Source organism: Ctenopharyngodon idella, chromosome 15 (assembly GCF_019924925.1).
Source record: "Ctenopharyngodon idella isolate HZGC_01 chromosome 15, HZGC01, whole genome shotgun sequence".
Taxonomy (NCBI): domain Eukaryota; kingdom Metazoa; phylum Chordata; class Actinopteri; order Cypriniformes; family Xenocyprididae; genus Ctenopharyngodon; species Ctenopharyngodon idella.
In genome coordinates, this window is record NC_067234.1 from 24,737,878 (window position 1) to 24,760,535 (window position 22,658).

The 22,658-nt window shown below is 38.9% G+C and overlaps 1 protein-coding gene across 1 annotated transcript; it reads left to right on the plus strand.

The window, feature by feature from the left end:
- Positions 1-7,149: 7,149 nt before the first annotated feature.
- hnf1ba (HNF1 homeobox Ba) lies at positions 7,150-20,872 on the plus strand. The gene is made up of 9 exons (XM_051861952.1): positions 7,150-7,634; positions 9,817-10,016; positions 10,856-11,126; positions 11,213-11,448; positions 14,823-14,983; positions 15,706-15,832; positions 15,913-16,092; positions 17,062-17,180; positions 19,172-20,872. The coding sequence occupies exons 1-9, from the start codon at positions 7,270-7,272 to the stop codon at positions 19,190-19,192; spliced, it is 1,680 nt and encodes a 559-aa protein (XP_051717912.1). The 5' UTR covers positions 7,150-7,269; the 3' UTR covers positions 19,193-20,872.
- Positions 20,873-22,658: the final 1,786 nt, after the last annotated feature.

Below are 22,658 nucleotides of genomic sequence, written 5' to 3' on the forward strand. Positions count from 1 at the left end.
GGGGGACGAAATGGGATTTGGCTGGAGTCTTTTTTCCTTCCTTTCATGCCTCAGTGTGTCTGCATGTGTGTTTTTGGGTCATTTGTTTTCTCTGAGTCATTCCGTTTGAATATGCGCGAGCTATTAACCTAAACGCCAGCTGTCTGATTAATTGCCTGGCTCTAGTCAGGTGGACAGGACTCAACATTCACATCTCTCTGTACTGGCAAAACTGCTGAGCATGAACTGTCCCAAATATTTTCCAGCCAGTATGAACTATTCTTTGCAAAGTGTCTGATCTCTTGAGGACGTTTGACCAGACATCCAGCACCCGTAAAACTGTTTCAAAACAATTTGAACCCTCATGTTGTGTTTGAGGTAGCTGAAAAAAATATGCTTAGCAGTGTCAGGTTTTTTCTAATCTTATAAGAACTGATTATCAATATCAGACATGATAACATTATATATATATATATATATATATATATATATATATATATATATTTAATGATGATTTGATTTTGATTTGATAATGATTATACATTATATATCATTATATATTTTAAATCATTACATATTATATATCATTACATATTATATATTATACATAATATACCTATTATTTATAAAACGGTTAGTTCCTGTCCTTGATTCTGATTGGTTAATAGCTGTGTTTTATTCACGATAAAACACGGCTATGACCGCTTCACCCAACAGTTCTGTGTATCACTACAAAACACCTTTAGCATCCACTCTTAGCAACATAAACTGTATGTTCTCAACTGATATTGTTTATTGAAGCTTACTGTATTATGCAGAAGAGTATTGTGAGAAAAAGATTGAGTGAGCGAGTTTATTACCTGCATTCAGATTTAGCATTTTCCTTCAGGTCAGTCCTATGATCATAATAAAAAAACTGTTTAAATGTCCAATGTATTATCCTGTCCTTTTAACATTTAAGGGGTTTTCCCGTGACTGACAGCACTAGTCAAAGCATTTGTCAGTTGCGTCTTGTTCCGTGTTCACAACAATTCAGTCTTTTCAATATAAAAGTCTTCGCTACTGACTGACACACTCATAAAGACGGTCTTTGCCGCCATCTAATGGCGTAATAATGTAACTTCTGTTGCTGTTCGCAGTCAGGGACTATTTTTTTTCTGGCGGAAGGAAGGCTTTAGTGAAAGTTTACTTCATGAAAGTTTTAATTAAACTTTAATAAAGCATTAATACATATTTCTGACTTTAATATTTGTATTGTGTGGTAACCATTTTATAAAAGCAATAAGGTACTCGAAGCTAGTGCTGTGTCATGAATAAGTCACGGCTGAAGGGGTTGCAGGCACTCCACTTCGAGTCGTGCCTAACAACGCCCTTCAGCCGTGACTTATTCATGATACAGCACAGCCTCTCGTACCTTATTGCTTACATATAATATCAGACATATCATATATATATATATATATATATATATATATATATATATGTGTGTGTGTGTGTGTGTGTATATGTATATATGTATACATATACACGCACACACACACACACACACATATATATATATAGTATAAAAGTTACATGTATACATATATAATTATAAAAATGTGTGTTCATATATATATATATATATATATATATACACACACATATTAGTGCTGTCAAATCGATTAATCACATCTAACATAAAAATGTAATATGTGTGTGTCTTTGTATATATATATATATATACACACATACATACGCACACACACATATATACAAACTTTTGTTAGAAATGATTAATTGCAATGAATTGATTTGACAGCACTAATATAGGCCTGATTAGTGCTGTCAAATCGATTAATAGCGATTAATTGCATCTAAGATAAACACACACACACACACACACATTATATATTTACAAACTTTTATGTTAGATGCGATTAATCATGATTAATCGATTTGACAGCACTTAACATATATATATATATATATATATATATATATATAGAATGACATATAGAATGACAGGAGAATGACATTCTGTTATGTTTGCAGTCCAAATTAACCTCTTATTTGCCCTACAAATTATTTTAATAATGTATTCTGACCTATATATATTGTATTTATATTAAATTATCCAAACAACGTTAGACCCCACTGACTTTCACTGAATGAACAAAAAACACCGAAACATAGAAAAAAGTAAGTTGTACAGGTTTGGACTGTCATGAGTGTAAATGTAAATGTTGTCTGAATGTTCATTTTTTGGGTGAACTGTCCCTTTAAGAATTATGGCCTGTTTTATATAGCCGATTTTAATATTTTTGTGTAATGCCTTTTTCCATAAGTCAGTGTTCATCTCAGGAATATAGAGCATGTTTATTAGCACAAACTGCACGGAAATGACACGCTTGTTATAGTAAAACCTTGTGAACGGCTGATGTAATGGTTCAGAATTGCAGTGGGACAGGCAAAAAGGAAAGGGAGGTGTATGCATGGGGTCATGGAGCCCTGATGACTAGCTAAAGAGGGCATCCTGACCCTGAACAGAGACGGGGTTCCTCCACAGATGCCTCCCAAACTTATTTCATTCATTTGTTTTGAGAGTAATTTCTCCTTATTGTCTCAGATAGGTGAGCTGTCATCTGTTAGGAAGGATTTGATACCTAACACCTGTTGTAACTGCAGTGTGCTTCTTAGGCTTGTTCCCCAAGTCATGTACATTCGGTCACTAGCATTTTAAGAATTTAAAGAAACAAAGAAGTCGCTATATGAGGCAGAAAAGGCAACAAGTGGTTTGCCTTGCCAGTAATTCACTTAACAACCTCAAAGCCTGTGCGATTGGACAGGTCTTAACAAATCAAAGCAGTTGATTTACTGGCCCTACATACACCTCTAGTACTTGTAAGAATAAACACAACAAAGACACTTTCAAGTCTTGGGCACCATTCAGGAAAAGTGTACACATACCCACACTTACTCTCTAGTGTGTGTTGACTGAGCCAACAGTGTGTCAGTCAGTCGGTCAAGGCCCGAGACAGAGAGCCACAGCCGCAGTGAAGCCATGCTCAACAACAGTGCGACCAATCACAGGTCCTGTTTGTGCAGAGGGAGGAGAACCTGCAATCTGAATTGCACTGCATTGGGCTTCGTCCTCAAGTCATTTTCAGCTGTATTGTTTCCACATCTATTTTAGAGCCTCAGTCATTTTCAGTATGAATCATCAGATTCTTTCATAAATGATCTGCTATTTAGATCATTTCTACAGCTTTTCACTATTATGGTATTGTCTCATGTGTGTCTGTTTTTATTTCTTCAATTTTAGGAGAAACATTAGATACAGTATTGATCCTTAAATGAAATGTAGCTGAGAACTTTCCTCTGGGACAGATCAAAGCTTCATTTGCTTTCAGTGGAAACTTGATCCAATCAGATCAACTAGGCACTTAATCAGCGTCATTCATGCTTCATTGAACGTTTCACAGTAAGAGGATCTATCAACTCTTCCCAGGTATTAAATCAGCTTTTCATATCAGAATAATTGCCACACTCAATAATACGCCGCTGCATATGTATTTTACATTAAACTGACAATCTTTGGTTTTCAAATACACTTTTTATTCGCTACTGTACAACATGAAGGGATCTTTTCTTCATGTGCGTCTAATAAGCAATGTTTAAGATGAAATATAATAATTTTAATATCAGACAAATTTTAATATATATTTTTTTTTTTTAATTAATCAAGGATGCATTAAATTGATCAAAAGTGACAGTAAAGGCATTAATACATTTTTTATTTCAAATAAATGCTGTACTTTTGTACTTTATATTCATCAAAGAATCCTGAAAAAAATAATGTGCCATGGTTTCCACAAAAATATTAAGCAGCACAAATGTTTTCAACATTGATAATAATAGGAAATGTTTCCTGAGCATCAAATCAGCATATTAGAATGATTTTTGAAGGATCATGTGACACTGAAGACTGGAGTAATGATGCTGAAAATTCAGCTTTGATCACAGGAATAAATTAGGTCATTTTAAATTGTAATATTTCACAATATTACTGTTTTTACTGTTTTTTTTAATCAAATAAATGCAGCCTTGGTGAGCAAAAGAGTCTTCTTTTAAAAACACTAAAAACTCCTACGGACTCCAAACTTTTGAATGGTAGTAGTAATATATTTATATATCTGTAAAATATTTTATAATATTATAAAATACTTTTGATGGCATGAATCAAATAAATAGAAATTTTAAGCTAATTAATTCAGGTTTCACTTTGGACATTAATATTACTGTCAAAATGGCCAAATTTACCACTATTTACAATTCTAACAAGTTATATGTTTTAAAAGAAAAACAAGTTCTTCAGTAGAGTGGAACGGTCGGAGGGTGCATGCTGGGGGTAAGGTCCAGGTTACTGTGTGGAACGAGACATGATCAGCGGCTGCTGAATCTCACACACACACACCATACCTTCGCTGCCCTTTTCGGCCAGAAAGTTTCCAAGCGTTCCGCTCTGTGCCCCAGACGGTGATGGAGGGAGGTTGAGGGCGGAGGAGGGGGTCACAGATCCAAATGGCTGCCAAGCACAGTTTGGGTCAACTTACTATGCTCATAGTTAACCTAAAACCTCTTGCTTCATCCCGTTCACACTGAAACCACCATGAACTGATTTAAACCGGATTAAACTTGCTTTTGAAATTGGCAGAATTTTAGAAATCACTTTTTTCTGACATGATGTACAAAATAAAGATTTACATATTCTGTTTTTTTTACCAGACCATTTCATCTGAAAGTGACTTACAATAAAACACAAATCATGGAGGTATGTATAGCTAATTGAGAATACAAAAGAAAATAACTCAGGCCAGCTATTGCTATTCCTTTACCACATAGTTTTCATTTACAAATATCATATTCAAATAAGTCTCTTCATTGGAATTGTTAGGAGTAGAAATCCTTAGAGAAACTTTACTCTTTCTTCAAACATTCAGAATTACTGAGTCAGAAACATTGGATGTCTTTAAAACCATGTGTTCCTGTGATCATGAATGTCGGTTATGGAGCTCAGGCAGCTGGCAGCAGACTGGCCGTAAATGATATTTGCATGCACCGTTACTGCCCTTCCAACTGCTCCACAACCCTCCAAACCCACATATTCAAACTGCCCCTGTTGGTGCATGTATGAATAGCAGTTTTGTCCTTTTTATCTTCTACTGTTATTTAGTACAAATGATGCAAATGTTTAGAGATGCATCATGGATTTTTATCTGTTTTTAAGACAAAATTTAGACTAGGCTTAGCTGTTTAAGGTGGTCTCTTAGTCTGACCAGGTGAAAAGTCCAAAATCATTCTAAAACCAGCTAACTGACCACACTGGGAGACTGACTAAGACTGGTTAGATGGTTTAAGCTTTATTTTTATTTTTTTCAGTAGGGCAAGCATATCTGATTTTTATAGTCTTGTGAGGTTTTAATATGGTCTAGCACTTCTCTTTATGAGATCTTGTCTGTTTCTCGATACGCTTTACTACACAACCTGCTTTCACAACATGAGGCATTGCTTTCTGGACAAATAGTTTTTGCTGTTTGTTATTATTTGTTGTTAATGGTTAAAAAGACATGAGAAAATATGTGGCCTAGAAATTTGTTTTGGGAGATTTTAACGAGTAAATAAATAAAAACGAGTGCTGTGAAATCGATTAATTGCACATACACACACACACACATGACTCTGGACCACAAAACCAGTCACACCCATGGCAATAGCAATAGCCAACAATACATTGTATGGGTCAAAATTATCGATTTTTCTTTCATGCCAAAAGGATATTAAGTAAAGATCATGTTCCATGAAGATATTTTGTAAATTTCCTACCGTAAATATATCAAAAATGTATTTTTGTGTGTGGATATGCATTGCTATGGACTTCATTTGGACAACTTTAAAGGCGATTTTCTCAATAAAGGCGATTTTTTTTTTTTTTACACCCTCAAATTCCAGATTTTCAAATAGTCGGTCAAATATTGTCCTATCCTAACAAACCATACATCAATGGAAAGCTTATTTATTCAGCTTTCAATGATGTATAAATCTCAATTTAAAAAATTGACCCTTATTACTGGTTTTGTGGTCCAGGGTCACATATATTATATACTTACAAACTTTTATGTTAGATGCGATTAATCACGATTAATCGATTTGACCGCACTAATAAAAGTCAATATACACACATATAAAAGCGCATACAATTTTAAACTAAAAAAAAAATTCAAATTTTGTAATCATAATATCCATCTGTTGTTTGAAACTGCTCTGACTCCTAAATCACAGTGATGGATCAGCATTGTGTTTAATTTCTTTTCACTTCTGATAGGAAAAAAGGGGTGAAGTTTTATCAGGCGTTAGAATTATCATGCACCATTAAATTAATTTAAACAAACATGGCTAAAGTATTTAACCACATTCTTCTAAGGAACTTTTTGTTGTTTTTAGCTGTGAAAAGTGCACATATACTGCTTTTCTCTGTATTATAGGCCTATGTAGGTTTTAAATTTGAACTCTAATCTGTTTTCTCTATTTGCATCTCTGGAATTTTGCATTACATGCAAAATTACACTTTGATGATTTAGCCATGTTGTCTTTATCCCTAGAGATGCTAAGAAAACCTAAACGGAAATCTCCAGATTGGTTGAGAACAGACTGATAGTCTGATGAGCTGAGACAAAATCAAGCTAATTATTTATTTTATTAATTTTAGATAAAGTCATTATACATATTATATTATACTAAAACATATTTAGTCAGAATACTGAAACATCACTTGGTGTTTGTTTTTGTCACGTGATCCCAATTGTATCTATAACTTATCAGTTTATACAGCAACATTTAATAAATAGATGCATATTCTTCCAAACATATTTATTATTATTATTATTGTTATTATTATTATTATTATTATTATTATTATTACGCGCTTTAACAAAAGTCGACAAAGTCCAAAGTTCTTCAGAGTTGTGCTGATAACAGGCCAGTGTGTAAACACGCTGTACCTGCGCGTTAGTCAGTATGGCCCAGGACAGCTCATTTGCATAAAAGCCCTCAGCAGCCGCCCACTCATTACCATATTTTATATCGCCTGCCCTCTGGAAGCATCATGGCAAGTTATATCATTCAGTCCGACAGGGAAGTGGCCTAACTTCTCGGAGCAGGTGTCTTCAGAGGAGCTCATTGGAGGCGTGAGGAGGGAAAATTTCACATTCTGCATTTCCCTCTTTACCTCCTTGCGTACTAAACATTTAGATGTTTGCAAAAATGGTTTCCAAGTTGACGTCTTTGCAACAGGAGCTTTTGAGCGCCTTGTTGGACTCTGGAGTTACTAAAGATGTGCTTCTGCAAGCTTTGGAAGACCTGGACCCAAGCCCGAGCGCTTATGGAGTTAAACTGGACAGTCTTCAGATGTCGCCCTCCGGTTCCAAACTCAGTGATACGGATTCAAAGCCGGTGTTTCACACGCTGACCAATGGACACAGTAAAGGGAAGTTATCAGGAGATGAGGGCTCAGAGGACGGGGATGATTATGATACACCGCCGATACTGAAAGAGCTGCAGTCTCAAAACACAGAGGAGGCAGCCGAGCAGAGGGCAGAAATCGAGCGAATGTTGGCGTAAGTTTCTGCTTCTGTTATATAACATAATCATATAGGCTATTGCTTTACATAGCCACAAATTAAAGAGATAGAAGTGAAAAAGAGACAAGGAGCAGCTGAACTGACATTGTAGCCTACTGTAATGCAGTTAAAGGCCGACTGTTGCTGTTAAATTACAGTCGTTTGACAAGCAGCTACTTTGTCATTAGGATTGAAAACACAGTTTAGCCTATTTATTCGTTCTAATAGCCTACAAACATCTTCACGGAAAAAGTCTACATTTAGCAAAAATGTGCTAATATAAAAAGTAGTAATTCACCCTGTAAAACACACTAAAATAGAAAAGTTTAATTGTTAGCCTTCTAAAATCGTTATGTTCATACACTTTGTATGCCACGTTTAATTTAATTTCTGACTGATGTTCTGAAAACTGATAAAATAAATTATTGTGACAGGTTAAATCGATGGAATCAAAGATTATTATAATGTAATAACGAAACATTTTTACTAGCGTAAAATTGGCCTGAAATCCTGGAAACGAAATTCAGTGATGATTTTTCAGAACAGATAAACTACTGACTGGTGTTTACAAATTTAAAAGCACGCGCCAGTGTTTCCTCTTTTCACATTCTGGTTACTAATTATCTACGTTGAGTTATTTCTTTAGAGATATATCAACTAAAGAAGATCTATTTATTATTAACCACCTCTGCCCTCTCGAAAGAAAATAAATACACGCGCGCTGTTGTCTGATTTCAACCTCTTTTGACGTTGTCCGTAGGCTAAATGTATTTTAGGCCATTTAAATAAAACTATTGATGATAATTGCTATATTATTATTATTGCTATTATATGTCACTATAATTATTTTTATTATTTAAAATACAGTAGCAAAAAAAAAAAAAAGAATCACGACCCCTAAATGAAAGTCTAATTGCATATTTATATTAGCCCGGCTATTTTTATAATTCAACAAATTACATAATCAAGATCAACGCCACGAAATAAAGCTGAAAATCAAAACTAAAGCACGTGGAGTTGAGTTATTAATTTTATCCTATAAATCATCAACTGAAAGGCACACAGTGACGAACGATTAGCGTGAATGGAGATCTAGTTATTCATTGTCAAAAGTTATAAAGCAAGCTCGCGCACTGACATATATGTTGTCAGTCTCCAAATCAAACCGTCTGGACAGATTTCAATAGCAAAGGATTAATCTGAAATGGTAAGACTGAACTTCGTTTTAATGTATCTTGATACCGCTTTTCGCCTTTTCTCTTTATTATTTAGGTCTATTTTTATTTAACTTGCAATAAACATCACACCGTTTTTAATTTTATTTTTTAGAGAATAGCCTATATATTTAATAATAGATAAATATTTTGTTGCATTAACAGCAAACTTACCAAACTACGGACTCGAAACTACAACATGTTTCTGTTTAGTCTTTCTAGATATTTCTCTATGATTTCTCTATGAGGCCTATCACGTAAAGTGCACGTAGAGCTTCAGATTCGCCAGATAAATGTAAATGCTTTCTGTATGTGAACGATATTTCTTTTGAAGTGTGATGAATAAAGTCCATTGGATTTATTAGCATTTAATAACCTTTCTGTTGATGAATAAAAATGTTTGTTGTTATCTTGTAGCTAATTTCATATTACTATCAGGCCTATTTATTTATTTTATTACATTTAGATAAAAGCGTAATACTTTTGTCAAATTTGTTTGGTTTCTCTAATCAGCTTTTTTGTTGTAGTTTTTAGCGATTTTTGTCTCGCGCAATCCTTCTGTCTAAAATACAGAGCCATTTTAAAACAGTTTAATTATACTTTAGGGCCTTCTAAGTATTTGTGTTATTGAAATGGCTTTACAGTGTTCTCGGTGAACAATATGCAGCTGTCATAAAGTCGTTCAGTTGTCTCTAACTTGTCCTTTTGTAATTAAATCACAGTCTTAAGTCTTTAACCTTTGGAATTATTTACAACCTATTGAATACACTGATTAACGATTGTTTATTAGCGCTGGAAACAATTGAAGGCACTTACAAAACATATAACATGTTAAACAGATTATAAATTCAATATCATAAATGTAAAAGAAGCGAAACCAACCATTAAAAGGTGACTTAAACTAATAATGCCATCATATAAAATGAGTTTGTTGTAGTTATGTTTTATGTTTCCGGTCTCTTCAGGGAGGACCCGTGGCGTGCGGCCCGTATGATCAAAGGATACATGCAGCAGCACAATATCCCTCAGCGCGAGGTGGTGGATGTGACAGGCCTCAATCAGTCGCACCTGTCACAGCACCTGAATAAAGGCACGCCTATGAAAACGCAGAAACGCGCGGCGCTCTACACCTGGTATGTCAGGAAACAGCGGGAGATCTTGCGACGTAAGTTAATATTTCTTGCTGCATGTGACAGTTTTCCAAGCTACAGCCTAATATTAAACTGCCTGGTTCAACTGCGTGAAATTAAATAGTATCAAGCACCACTTTCCACCAGATTTTTTTTTTTTTTTAAGTTAATTAAGTCTTTGATGCATGAATTAAGAGGATTTCTTTTTCACAAAAAAATCATTTCCATTAGTTTTTCAAAATGAAGTAATTTTAGAGAGATACAAATCTGTGCAGGGCAGTAAGAATTTTTTTAGAGATAGGCCTCCCTTACGAAAATTAACCATGGTTTTACTACAAATAAAACCAAAAAAAAAAAAACCATGATTATCTTAGTTAAAGCATGGTAACCACAAATTAACCATAGTTTTGCTACACTAGCCAGAGTTTAACCATGGTATTTGTAGTAAAACTGTGGTTATAAAAATGATAATCAAGCTGCCAAAAAACTTTATAGTATACTTTTACTATAATAAAACCATGGTTAATTTTTGTTTTAACTATTGTTATTTTTTATTTTTTTGGAGACTGGCTACTTATTGCATCATATTTTTTGTCAGCCATTTTGAATTTATGTTGTCATAAAAAGCACAAAGACATATAAAGAAGACAGTCATATATAATTATGCAAAGGTCAAAGGTTATCACCCATAGTGGTTTGGTGTAAGATCACACCCTGAATGTTTAAAAATGACTTTGCATCAAAAGGTTAAATATCCATTTCTTTCAGACGATTGTACTTTAATTAGGATTTAAAACATTTGCTCATCTCACACTTTATGTCCTATATGAAAATTCTGAAAGTGACATCAAAATCCTTCTCTTTTATGTTTCAGAATTCAACCAGGCCACACAAGGCTGTGGCAGCAACATGTCAGACAAAAGCAATCAGGATCAGGTGCTACTTTTTTTCCCAGACTTTACGCAGTCTGGGCAGGGTATGGTGCAGCCAGGGGAGGATGCTGCCATTGAACCTGCTTGCAAGAAGCTCAGACGCAACCGCTTCAAATGGGGGCCTGCATCCCAGCAGATCCTTTACCAGGCTTACGAACGGCAGAAGAACCCCAGCAAAGAGGAGAGGGAGGCACTGGTAGAGGAGTGCAATCGGTAAGGAAGAACTTTCTATGAATGTCAAAACTACTTCCTCATGTTTATCCCAGGTATGTTAATATGTTTCCCTTGACTACATTCAGGGCTGAGTGCCTCCAGAGAGGAGTATCGCCATCCAAAGCTCACGGGCTTGGCTCCAACCTGGTCACGGAGGTGCGAGTCTACAACTGGTTTGCCAACAGGAGGAAGGAAGAGGCTTTTAGACAAAAATTGGCTATGGATGCCTACAGTGGGCCAACACACAGTCTGAACTCCCTCCTTTCACACAGTTCCCCACATCACCCACAAGCCAGCAGCTCCCCACCAAGCAAGATGCAAGGTACTGACAAATCCATTGCAATCTCTTTTGATATTCCTATTAGCCTGTGAATGTGGCTTAGGGTCAGAAAATACATTCACTGATTGTTGGCTCCACTGCGGTAAGGTGTGGCAACGAAGTTGAAGAAGAGATGAGGTAGTTGATGAGATCAGGGGGAAAGAAAGAGAGCAGGGCAGTGATCAATGAGAGTGACAGAGTGAGCTGAGCAAATGGCATTGTTATTCCCAGCTTTGAAACACACACCAAGAACAATCTGCATTGTACCTGCAATCTCAGCTCCACTGAAGTCAGCAGGCAAGAGTGAGGCACAAAGAGCAGCCACCCTTGGACAGGACACAGGGTCAACCCTGGGTCATGCGGCTCAACTGACTCTTAAGTCCTAGTTATACCTGTAGGGTCACTGCGGTTTACTGCAGGCCCACTCCTCTGTTATCTAATGAATTGTATTCCCAGAAGGATTTATTGACTTAGTTTGATATGGCAAGACTTCGGCAGTAAAAGCAATACACTCTTTGACTCAACCAGCTCATTACCTATTGTTGCTCTTTCATGTTTGAGCGCCAAAGAACCAGAGTGCTTTCGGCGTGGGTGTGTTGCTTGTTTCTGTGCATTTGGCACAGCAATGAGTGGCTTGTCTGTTTGCGTGTGGTGTTTCCCTCTGCACACCTGACCAGTCAGTGACCTCAGGTTGTGTGTTAATTTGGATGAGAAGGGGGAGGAATGGGATGATGTCGGTCTTCTTCTCCGTGCTTTTAGTCGAGGGTCTTACAAGGTGTTCTGCCAGTGCCCTGCCAGCAGAATCAGCTGTTTTTTGGTGTCAGAAGCAGGCCTGACAAGAATGGCACAGCAGGACGCCTCATCACGTTGCCAGGGCACAGCCTGTATTATGCATGCTTAATTGACAATTAAAATCCTCAGCTACTACATCTCCCAGGCCTTTGATAAGGGACTCCCTTCTTCCCTGCTCTCTTTACCCTGTCTCAGCAGGGAACCCTTTTGTCTATGGCATATTAGAAGACTGTAGTGACTGTAACCGGGGTTCATTTATCTCTGCTGGGCCAGGGGGAGGGCCACCTCGGATCCCCTCTCACCTTTATGGGCTGGGGTATAGAAGCAGTGGCTGGGCTCTGAGCAGAACAGCAGGAGCTGTCCGCTGGGCTATTGGCTCTTTTCGGGCCAGACAGGACTGATGAGCCCCTTCTGCTCGAGGTATGGATGGTAACGGGTGATTCCCGGTCCCCCCCTCTCGGAAACTACGCAAACCCAGGTTTTGTTAAGAGGTCGTTACCAGGTCAGATCGGAGAGAGACTCTACTTTTTTATTGATTCAGGTTTGGCCTGTTGATAACAGACAGGCCATTTTGCCGCTGCTGGAAGGTCAACCGATATGTGTTTTTGGGGGCTGGCTGTGATCTTCCTTATGTTTGTGTTGTGGTGCCGTTGGGAAAGCAAACCGCTTTCAGAATGCTCTTTGATCCTATTTAGGTAAAATATGCTGGAGTGGTTTGTCTAAAGCACTAAAACACTATCTATTAATCTAAATCTTTAAATCTATTATTAGTAAAGAAACCTGCATTTGAGACAGTCAACTCATGACCAAGGAAAGCAGAAAATGTACCCTTTAAGTAATCATTTATAATTTACCCCCTGAATATAATAGCAAAGGACAAGCAGAGGACAGGAGAGTTCAACTGTCCTTGCTCAGTCTATTGGGGGCCACAGAAAGGCTGAAAGGCCGTGTACGTCCTGCTAAGACCCAGGAGGCCTCTCATATGCGGCAATGCTATAATGAGCACTGCCTGGGGATGAAGAGCAAGGCTTTGATATTACATGCATCCCAGGGAGAGCTGAACCCTTTAAAATCTGCTGAAGTCCACTGCTACCACTCCCCTTTAGGATTTCCCACCGCCCTCTGCCTTTTTAACCAAAGTTTGCGGTAGCAGTTTTTGTATTGGTCAAGCAATACTAAAAGGCGACTACAAAGTGAATTGTTTAAGTTGAAAACAAAGCTAAAGTAAAACAAAGTAGTGACAGAATAAAATATCGTCCTGGGAGATTGATAAGCCAATATTTAGCTATTTTGAGAATATCAGCCAATAACCTTATACATTGTCTAGATATAGCTACCAGCAATGGTTGCTGAAAGTGTTCGTTGCTTTTCTGAATAGAGTAATTAAGACTTGGTTTATGATACCATTCCGTGTAACTTTTATGTTGTGGTCTCAGAGCTTGTATTTCGGTTCCTGGTTCCCTCAGAAACTGAGCCCTCCTGCTGGTCAGCATGGCCCAGACAGCGCAGACCTGAATGATTGAGCGTGAGAGGAGATCCCTGCAGTCCGAATGAATGCCTGACGGAGTCAGACAATAGCCTGTTCTCTCTCTGACACTTTTAGTGGGTGTGCGGTAGTAAAGTAAAGACTGTTTATGGTTGCTGGCCCATTGTGTGCTGAGCAGGTTGTAGGCCCAATGGAGTGCTTTATTGTCCTGCGCTGGTGTTTACAAGACAGTGTAGAGAGCTGGCAATGCCTTAAGAGTGCAGAGGGGGGGCAAAGTTGTGTCTGCAGAGTTCCCCTGCACAATGAAACACAAAAAAGGATCAATCGATTTATTCTAAGACCTTTCTGTCATTTTTTTGCTGTTCTGCTAGTCATTTAGCTTTTTGATTAGTGCGTCACTCTGGGAGCACTCAGGGAAAGAGGCTATCACAAATAAGTTGTATTTCATTCGGCTGTGTCATCATCTTGCTTGGCTGGCCAAACCTGGTATTTGAATGTAGGAGTGAAGACTTTTGGACTGAAGAATGCGTATGGCATTAGCATTAATTGAGTAATGTTTACCATGTTCATATCTGTGGAGCTTGGGGTTGGCAAACATCCATTCGATAGGAGACAAGCTGGATTCCTGTGGCCCCGAATGTTCAAGAGTAAAAGGTCTAAACAGAGAATTAAGCTTCAGTAGCGCATTATTAGCTCATAAAGCTTTTTTTCACATAAATCAGGGATGTCCAATCCTGCTCCTGCAGAGTTTAGCTCCCAACACACCTTCCTGGAAGTTTCCTTGATTAGCTATTTGTTTAATTCAATCTGGAGCCAAACTCTGCTAGAAGGTGGTTCACCAGGAGAAGGATTGGACACTCCTGACGTAGATTTTTCCAACAAAGTTCTGAAGGTCAGTGCGGCATAGTTTTTAGAGTTGCGGACAACCCACATGTACACATTCAGATGACCTTGACCGTTCAGGGACCAGTTCAGAGGGCCCTGTTTGTTTGCTCTGCCCTAACTTGTCTGCAACCAACAGATACAGACTGGGCCTGAGTTCTAAAGCAGTTAGGAGACTAAATCTGATTATTTTCTTTCTTGCTTTTTTCCTCTATAGGTGTCCGGTACAGCCAACAAGGTCCTGGTGAAGTCAGTTCCTCCTCGACGATCAATCACCATAGCAGTAATGCCATGGTAACCAGCCAGTCAGTATTACAGCAGGTGTCTCCGGGTGCACTGGACCCCAGTCACAGTCTCCTGTCACCTGACGCCAAGATGGTGAGCACTTCTGAGCCCAGATAAGATAACACCATGTCTGCTCTTGACACAGAAACACAAAGTAGGGCCTGATTGATACTACTTTCACCCAGTATGTGGGATTACAAATGCTGCATTGTACTTCCCAGTGCTAAACCTAGAGGCAGACAGCAGGCCTTGGCCCATAGTGCACTGCAGGGCCGATCTTAGCAAATGTTAGCCAGCGGTAGTGAGAAAGGGGCACGGCCGTGGCTGTGCCAACAAACCTGACAAAGAAACATTCTGTTTGTATTGATTAAATGCCCCGCAGAGGAGGAGAAGGGTGGAGTTGTGCTTGTTCTCTGTTGGTTGAGTGACACCGGCGCTCAATGGAGTTGCTTATCTGAACACTAATGTTTGAGTTGGGCGAGATGTTCATGTAGCTTTTTGTTTCAGGACAATTTTCTATGCATTAATTTTTCTAGCAAGGCTGCGGTGTTACACTATTAGGTCAAATTCATCATTGTTTAGGGTGGGTTTCTGTCAACGGCAGGGTAGGAGGAAGGGAGTATGACAGCAGCTTATCTGAGTAGTCAGACGGTTGTCTGTGCATGGCCTCCTCTCAACTCGGCTTATTCAAATAAACCTCTGTGTCTCTGTCAGGGCTCCGACACCTTCTTAAGATAAGAGTACAGTTGAAACAGTTCTGACGGAAGCATTCACTCTAGTTATTCAGTTGAACTATTGGTGCATTTTCTTCACAGATCTCTGTATCAGGTGGAGGTCTTCCTCCAGTCAGCACCCTAACCAACATCCATGCATCTCACCATGTGCATCAACAGACCCCCAACCTCATAATGCCCCTCTCTGGAGTCATGGCCATCGCACAAAGTGAGTATCCAACCAACTTGCATTCCTGTTCAGATTCTTCATACATTCTCCACTTGACGCCTCATTGTTCTCGCATCCAGGTTTGAACACGTCGCAGGCACAGACGGTACCTGTCATCAACAGCGTTGCAGGCAGTCTGGCAGCGCTGCAGCCGGTGCAGTTCTCGCAGCAGCTAAGCAGCCCACACCAGCAGCTCATGCAACAGTCAACCGGCCACATGAGCCAACAGCCCTTCATGGCCTCCGTCTCACACTCACACAGTCAGTCCACATCCTCTGTCCAGTATCTACTGATCTAGTCAAGTTTAATTTAAGGAAATAGTTCACCCCACATTGAAAATTATCCCATGATTCACTCACCCTCAAGCCATCCTAGGTATGTATGACTATCTTTGTTCAGACAAACACAGTCAGAGTTATATTAAAAAACATCCTGGCTCTTCTAAGGTTAATAATGGTAGTAAATGGGGTGTTGTATTTTGAAGCCCAAAAAAGTGCATCCATCCTTCATAAAAGTAATCCACATGGCTCTAGGGGGTTCCTAAAGGCCTTCTGAAGTGAAGCTATCAGTTTTTGTAAAAAAAATATCCATATTTAAAACTTTATAATTTATAAAACTAGCTTCCAGCAAATGGCTGTATGCAAGTCAAGTTCAGTGAAAGAGTAACCCCTGACCCAACGCATGACGTATTGATGAACGTAGAAGCGCAGAGGATAGAGCAAAATAAAACACCGGTCACAAATTTTTAAAGAGAAATATCAGAGGATTTCGATTTAGGAGAGGAGCTTAAGTTTGTTGCCCAGCTCTATTTGTTTGAACCGCGAGAAGCGTCTAAGCTTACGCTACACCTATATCCTATGTCATACGTCACATCAGAGGTTACTCTTTCGCCCGTAACTTGGCTTGTGTAAGGCCGTTTGCTAGTTATTGTGATTTATAAATTTTAAAATATGGATATTTATCTTACAAGAACCCATCACTTAACTTCAGCCCTTTATTAACCCCCTGGAGCCGCGTGGATTACTTTTATGATGGCTAGGATATTTTTTAATATAACTCTGATTGTGTTCGTCTGAAAGAAGATAGTCATATACACCTAGGATGGCTTGAGGGTGAGTAAATCATGGGATAATTTTCATTTTTGGGTGAAAGGTCTAGAATAAATGTCAGTTTTTTAAGATTTTTTAAATACCTGTTGATGTGACCTTCTGTTTGTGTTATCTTTAAAGTGTACTCACACAAGCAGGAGCCACCCCAGTATTCTCACTCATCTCGGTTTCCCCCCACCATGGTGGTGACAGACGCCAACAGCCTCAGTACACTGAGTTCAATGTCCTCCAGCAAACAGGTCAGTCATTCACCATTCTACTATTCTACTATATAGCCATATACTCTTGATGTTTTAGTCATGTGACTTTTTTCGCTCATCTGCTGTATTTATGACAATCAGTTGGGCAACATAATGGTGGTGAAGAAAAAAAACTCATGAACAGAGATACCAAAAAAAATGTTAATCATTGGATTTGTTTCATACCAGATCCCAGAAAACATTTTTACATATCTCAAATTAGGACAGACCCTACCAACTCTAACATTCGCAGACATTTTTATATATTTAATCCACAATCCATCTCCATATACTGGCAAGAGTTAAGTTAAGTTAAGTGACATATGAAGGCCTAGTATGGTAACCCATACTCGAAATTTGTCCTCTGCATTTAATCCATCCAAGTTAGTGCACACACATTAGGAGTAGTGAGTAGTGAACACACACACACTGTAAACTGTGGACACACAAACCTGGAGCAGTGGGCAGCCATTTTGCTGTGGCGCCCGGGGAGTGATTGGGAGTTAGGTGCCTTGCTCAAGGGCACTTCAGTCATTTCCTGACTGTATTGAGAATTGAACTCACAACCTTCAGGTTACCAGTCTGACTCTCGAACCATTAGGCCACGACTACCCTAAGAGTATGTTAATTGTACAGTAAAGTTTTGTGTATGTTTGATGCAACTCAGAATATTGCTTTTAAGCAACGTTAAACAACATTTAATCACTAACATTTCTCAAAGTGATCAGCATAAGATTTCTGGATAGGACTGATGTTGAGTTTTTCAGTCGTATAAAGGCCAATGGGATTTTAATCAGGCAGAGAATCTGCACACAAACCCAACCTGCTTCAGTGTCTTTGTTTAGCTGGGTTTGTTGCACATCTCATTCAGTGAAGCGAGCCAACGTGGATACTCCTCAGAATTCCTATTTCCTTTTGAACAGCTTGACCAATCAGTCACCCGTGATCCCAGCCTGAGCACGACTTGATTGATGAAACCGCCTTTCGCTTTCTTTGTCACATCTTTCTTTCTTTCTTTCTTTCTTTCTTTGTTTCTTTCTTTCTTTCTTTCTTTCAGTGAAATTAATTTAATTTTATAGTTATTTTATATTTATATCTATTGTTTGGTTTTACAGGTTTTTTTATATCTTTCTTTTTCCTTTCCTTTCTTGCTCTCAATGCAGTCATTCCTGAGTCCAGTTTAGCAGTGAGTTCAGGAAATGATCCTCACTGTTAATCAAAGCCCTAGTGCTCCTTCGGCTCCCCTGCCGTGAATGGGAGTGTATGCAGTAATTACGGCTTTTCCCCTGCGCTCTGTGACCGCTCTAGCCTGAAATGCGGTCTGCAGTCGCCGTTTTTACATGCCCAATTTCCCACGCTGCCGCATTACTGGCAGTACAGACCCTGATGGCTTGAACTTGGTGCTTCAGTTATCAAGATCTTGTCTCTAATTCGGAATAATTTGCAAATATCCTCAATATTTCTCTTGTGTGAGGTTATTATAACTTCGGTCGAAAGCATTTAGATATCCCAGGTATGTGGTTCCTCAACCCCCCAGTACTGAGAGAGCAATTTTAAAGCTCTTATCAGCCTGCTGTATTTGGACTGGGCGGTGCAGTGGGACTCTGGGGGACATTACAAACCATGCTCGGTCTTTATAACCCTCCTGTTTGTCGAGCTATCCCACTCAGCTCAACAACAAAACCGAACCTCCATTTAGAGACCTGCATCTAATGAGTGTAGTCTGAGCAGCTGGCCGGCACCTTTATCAGGTGCGTCTGTTTGTCGGCCAGCGGGTCACGACAGGGTCACCTGCCTCTCCCTCTCCAAAGAAAGAGTAAAAACACCCAAACAATACGAAAACGTCAGTTACAATGGAAAAGAGCGCACAGGGATGAGGTATATATTTGGTCAGGTGTGGCTGATAAGGAAATTCCACTCTCTCAGGATTTGTTCTCATTTCATACAGAATACTTATGTGACCCTTTCCTCTTTCTCTCTTTATTTTGCAGTGTCCGCTGCAGGCCTGGTGAGCATGTACACCTGACTTACTCGATGCCTAGCAACAGGAGCACATCGTCCTTACCTTCATTCCCCCTCATCGTGCCCGTATCTGTGGCAACCCATAACATGTGCTCGCGGCACGTTGGATGATGAGTTAGTCAATAAACCGGGGGCTGCAATGGAGGGCAAAACCCACAGGAACGGACACTGTCAGGTTGTTTTGTTTCATCTTAGGGAGACAAGAAGTCTGGCTCGGACGATCAACAAGGGTACACACGTTAGTGACAGTATTTTACTTCTCAGTGATGGACGAACCATATTAATGAACATGGGTGATCCTGAAGAACAAACAAATAGGAAAACATGGTCAGACAAAGCTACAGATACAAAGATGCACCAGAAAGGAATGAAAAGACACCTGCTTTCCAGCCAGTTCCTGGAATAAGAGCACAGTATGTTTCCAGATATGCTCAGTGAAGACATTATAATTGAACTGTGTGGATCCAATGACAATCAGCCAATGTTAGAAGCATCTGTAAGGGTTTATGTAATGTATAACTGTGATGCAAAGACGTCTTCCGTGAGATCTGAATGCTTAGACAATGTTCTGTACAGTTGGATGTAAATACAAGCAATTATTATATCACTATTATTTCATTATTATGAAGGATGTAAATATTTGATAGTGCTGTTTTATCTGTCTAAACATGTAAACTGTGATTCAGGATGTGACAATCTAAGGAACAGGTATGACGTATTGGAATATGCAATGTGAAGGAGTGAGCAGTTTCTAAAGGTCTTTTTCGACAACTTTGTTGACATCAAATCTTAAAAATTAGATAAATGTTAAAGCACATTCAACAAGACCTGAACCTATTGATCTACCTGTAAGCCTGGTTTTAAAATAGACACTACTGTCAATGTTGACTATTTGCATTAGTGTCGTCAGATAGATAAGGTTCACCTTTCTGTGCCAGCGTTCAGATGGCGGAACTCAGTACAACAGACACCCATCCAAGGAATACTGGATTAATTTTACGGTCGATCAGAGAGACAGATAACTCTGTCTAAATCTGCATAGACGTTCACCATCTTTGTGATACCGAAGGGAACGGCCATGAATCATGACGTGCTTTTCTAATCTAAATATTGACCTACAATCAAACTGTCATTGTCATGGTGGAGAGATATGTGAAAAAGAGCGTCCTGTTATTGGACAGGGTAATTGTTATCAGTAGGAATTTCATAAAAGTTGGGAAATTGAGCCCATTCGCCATTTCAAACAGTATTATTTGCTCACACAACTCCGAACTACCAGGAAGCATTGTGAAATAGTCTTTATTGTGGCTTATTACCTTGTTTTTTTTTTACTGGCATATACGTCCATGAACTGAAAACTGACACTGTCATTTTGGTAAACTGAAGAAACTAGTGCACACGTCCCTTTTTAGCCCCATCTCAGAGTTTGAATACTTGTCAAAAGGTCACTTCAATGCTTTTTTTAAAATGTTGTTGACTATGTTCCCACTGCCAGTTGACCTGAGGTTACAGTGCTGGTTTATTCTCCTGTTTTATGCTGGATTTATACAAAATGTGATTCTTTCCACATTGTATTATTTTTGTATAAAATGAAATCAATCTTTTAAAATCACTATTTATGCTTTACAAAAAAAGTTTCAAGTAAAGTTTTTCTTGCTCAAGATTGATAACACTGGTCTGTCTCTGATTTGAAATGTGAAATTAGATCATATTCTGTATTTCTTATACATTTCCTCATACTAAATATTATAGTCTAGTATTTGCCAAGCTACAGTATTATGAATTTTACTGTTCCTTGCAGTTTTTCTTTTCAACACAATCATTTTTATGACATGGGTGTTAGGAATGTGTTTCCCCTCCTTCCTACAACAATCTGTCTTGTTAAATACCTTGTGGTTATCTCAAACTTTATAGTTTGCACAGTATTTTGACTTTGACTTGATTTAAGTTGAAGTGTTTCTCATTAAAGGGATAGTTCGCCCAAAAATGAAAATTCTGTCATCATTTACTCACCCTCAATTTGTTCCAAACCTGAATGAGTTTCTTTCTTCTGCTGAACACAAAAGAAGATATTTTAAAGAATGTTGGTAACCAGACAGTTGATGGACCCCATTAACTTCCATAATATGTTTTTCCTACTATGGAAGTCAATGGCTACCGTCAACTGTTTGATTATTGACATTCTTTAAAATATCTTCTTTTGTGTTCAACAGAAGAAACAAACTCATACAGGTTTGGAACTTGAGGGCGAGTAAATGATGACAGAATTTTCATTTTTGGGTGAACTATCCCTTTAATGTCAAATATGTTGTATGTTGTTCAGCAGCGTGAGAGAGGATGGGGCGTGCATTTTTGGAAGAAAACCTCCCTGTTGCTTTTTGTTTTCCTCCTACAGGTCTGAAACAACAATTTTTAAAATTCCCCACATCGCTATTACTAAACTTGGAGGATGAGCTGCATGTTGTTGATAGAAATGAAACTCATGCCAATGCCACACAGTGAGAGTGACCACATTGTTGCTGTAGGGTGCAGAGTATATGCTGGGAAAACATGGCTCCCTGAAAACAATATAGGCTAGACTGCTGTAATTAGGTTGAGCATTTATTTATTTTACAAGGTTCTCTTTTAATAAAACAGTTTTAGGGTACGTTTACATGACAATGATGTACTAAAAATGGAAAAGTTTTTCCTTTGCATTTTTCGCATACAGATGACATACACTATATTGCCAAAAGTATTGGGACACCCCTCCAAATCATTGAATTTAGGTGTTCCAATCACTTCTATGGCCACAGGTGTATAAAATCAAGCACCTAGGCATGCAGACTGCTTCTACAAACATTTGTGAAAGAATAGGTCGCTCTCAGGAGCTCAGTGAATTCAAGTGTGGTACCGTGATAGGTTGCCACCTGTGCAAGTCCATTCGTGAAATTTCCTCACTACTAAATATTCCACGGTCAACTGTTAGTGGTATCATAACAAAGTGGAAGCAATTGGGAACAACAGCAACTCAGCCACAAAGTGATAGGCCACGTGAAATCACAGAGTGGGGTCAGCGCATGCTGAGGCGCACAGTGCGCAGAAGTCGCCAACTTTCTGCAGAGTCAATAGCTACAGTCCTCCAAACTTCGTGTGGCCTTCAGATTAGCTCAAGAACAGTACGTAGAGAGCTTCATGGAATGGGTTTCTATGGCCGAGCAGCTGCATCCAAGCCTTGCATCACCTAGTGCAATGCAAAGCGTCGGATGCAGTGGTGTAAAGCACGCCGCCACTGGACTCTATAGCAGTGGAGACGTGTTCTCTGGAGTGACGAATCACGCTTCTCCATCTGGCAATCCCATGGATGAGTCTGGGTTTGGTGGTTGTCAGGAGAACGGTACTTGCCTGACTGCATTGTGCCAAGTGTAAAGTTTGGTGGAGGGGGGATTATGGTGTGGGGTTGTTTTTCAGGGGTTG

Excerpts from the sequence above, each read along its gene's own strand:
- hnf1ba (XM_051861952.1), top strand. The coding sequence starts at position 7,270 with ATGTTTGCAAAAATGGTTTCCAAGTTGACGTCTTTGCAACAGGAGCTT. Across the intron at positions 7,635-9,816 it reads GAAATCGAGCGAATGTTGGC|GGAGGACCCGTGGCGTGCGG; the intron begins GTAAGTTTCTGC and ends CGGTCTCTTCAG. Across the intron at positions 15,833-15,912 it reads AGTCATGGCCATCGCACAAA|GTTTGAACACGTCGCAGGCA; the intron begins GTGAGTATCCAA and ends TCTCGCATCCAG.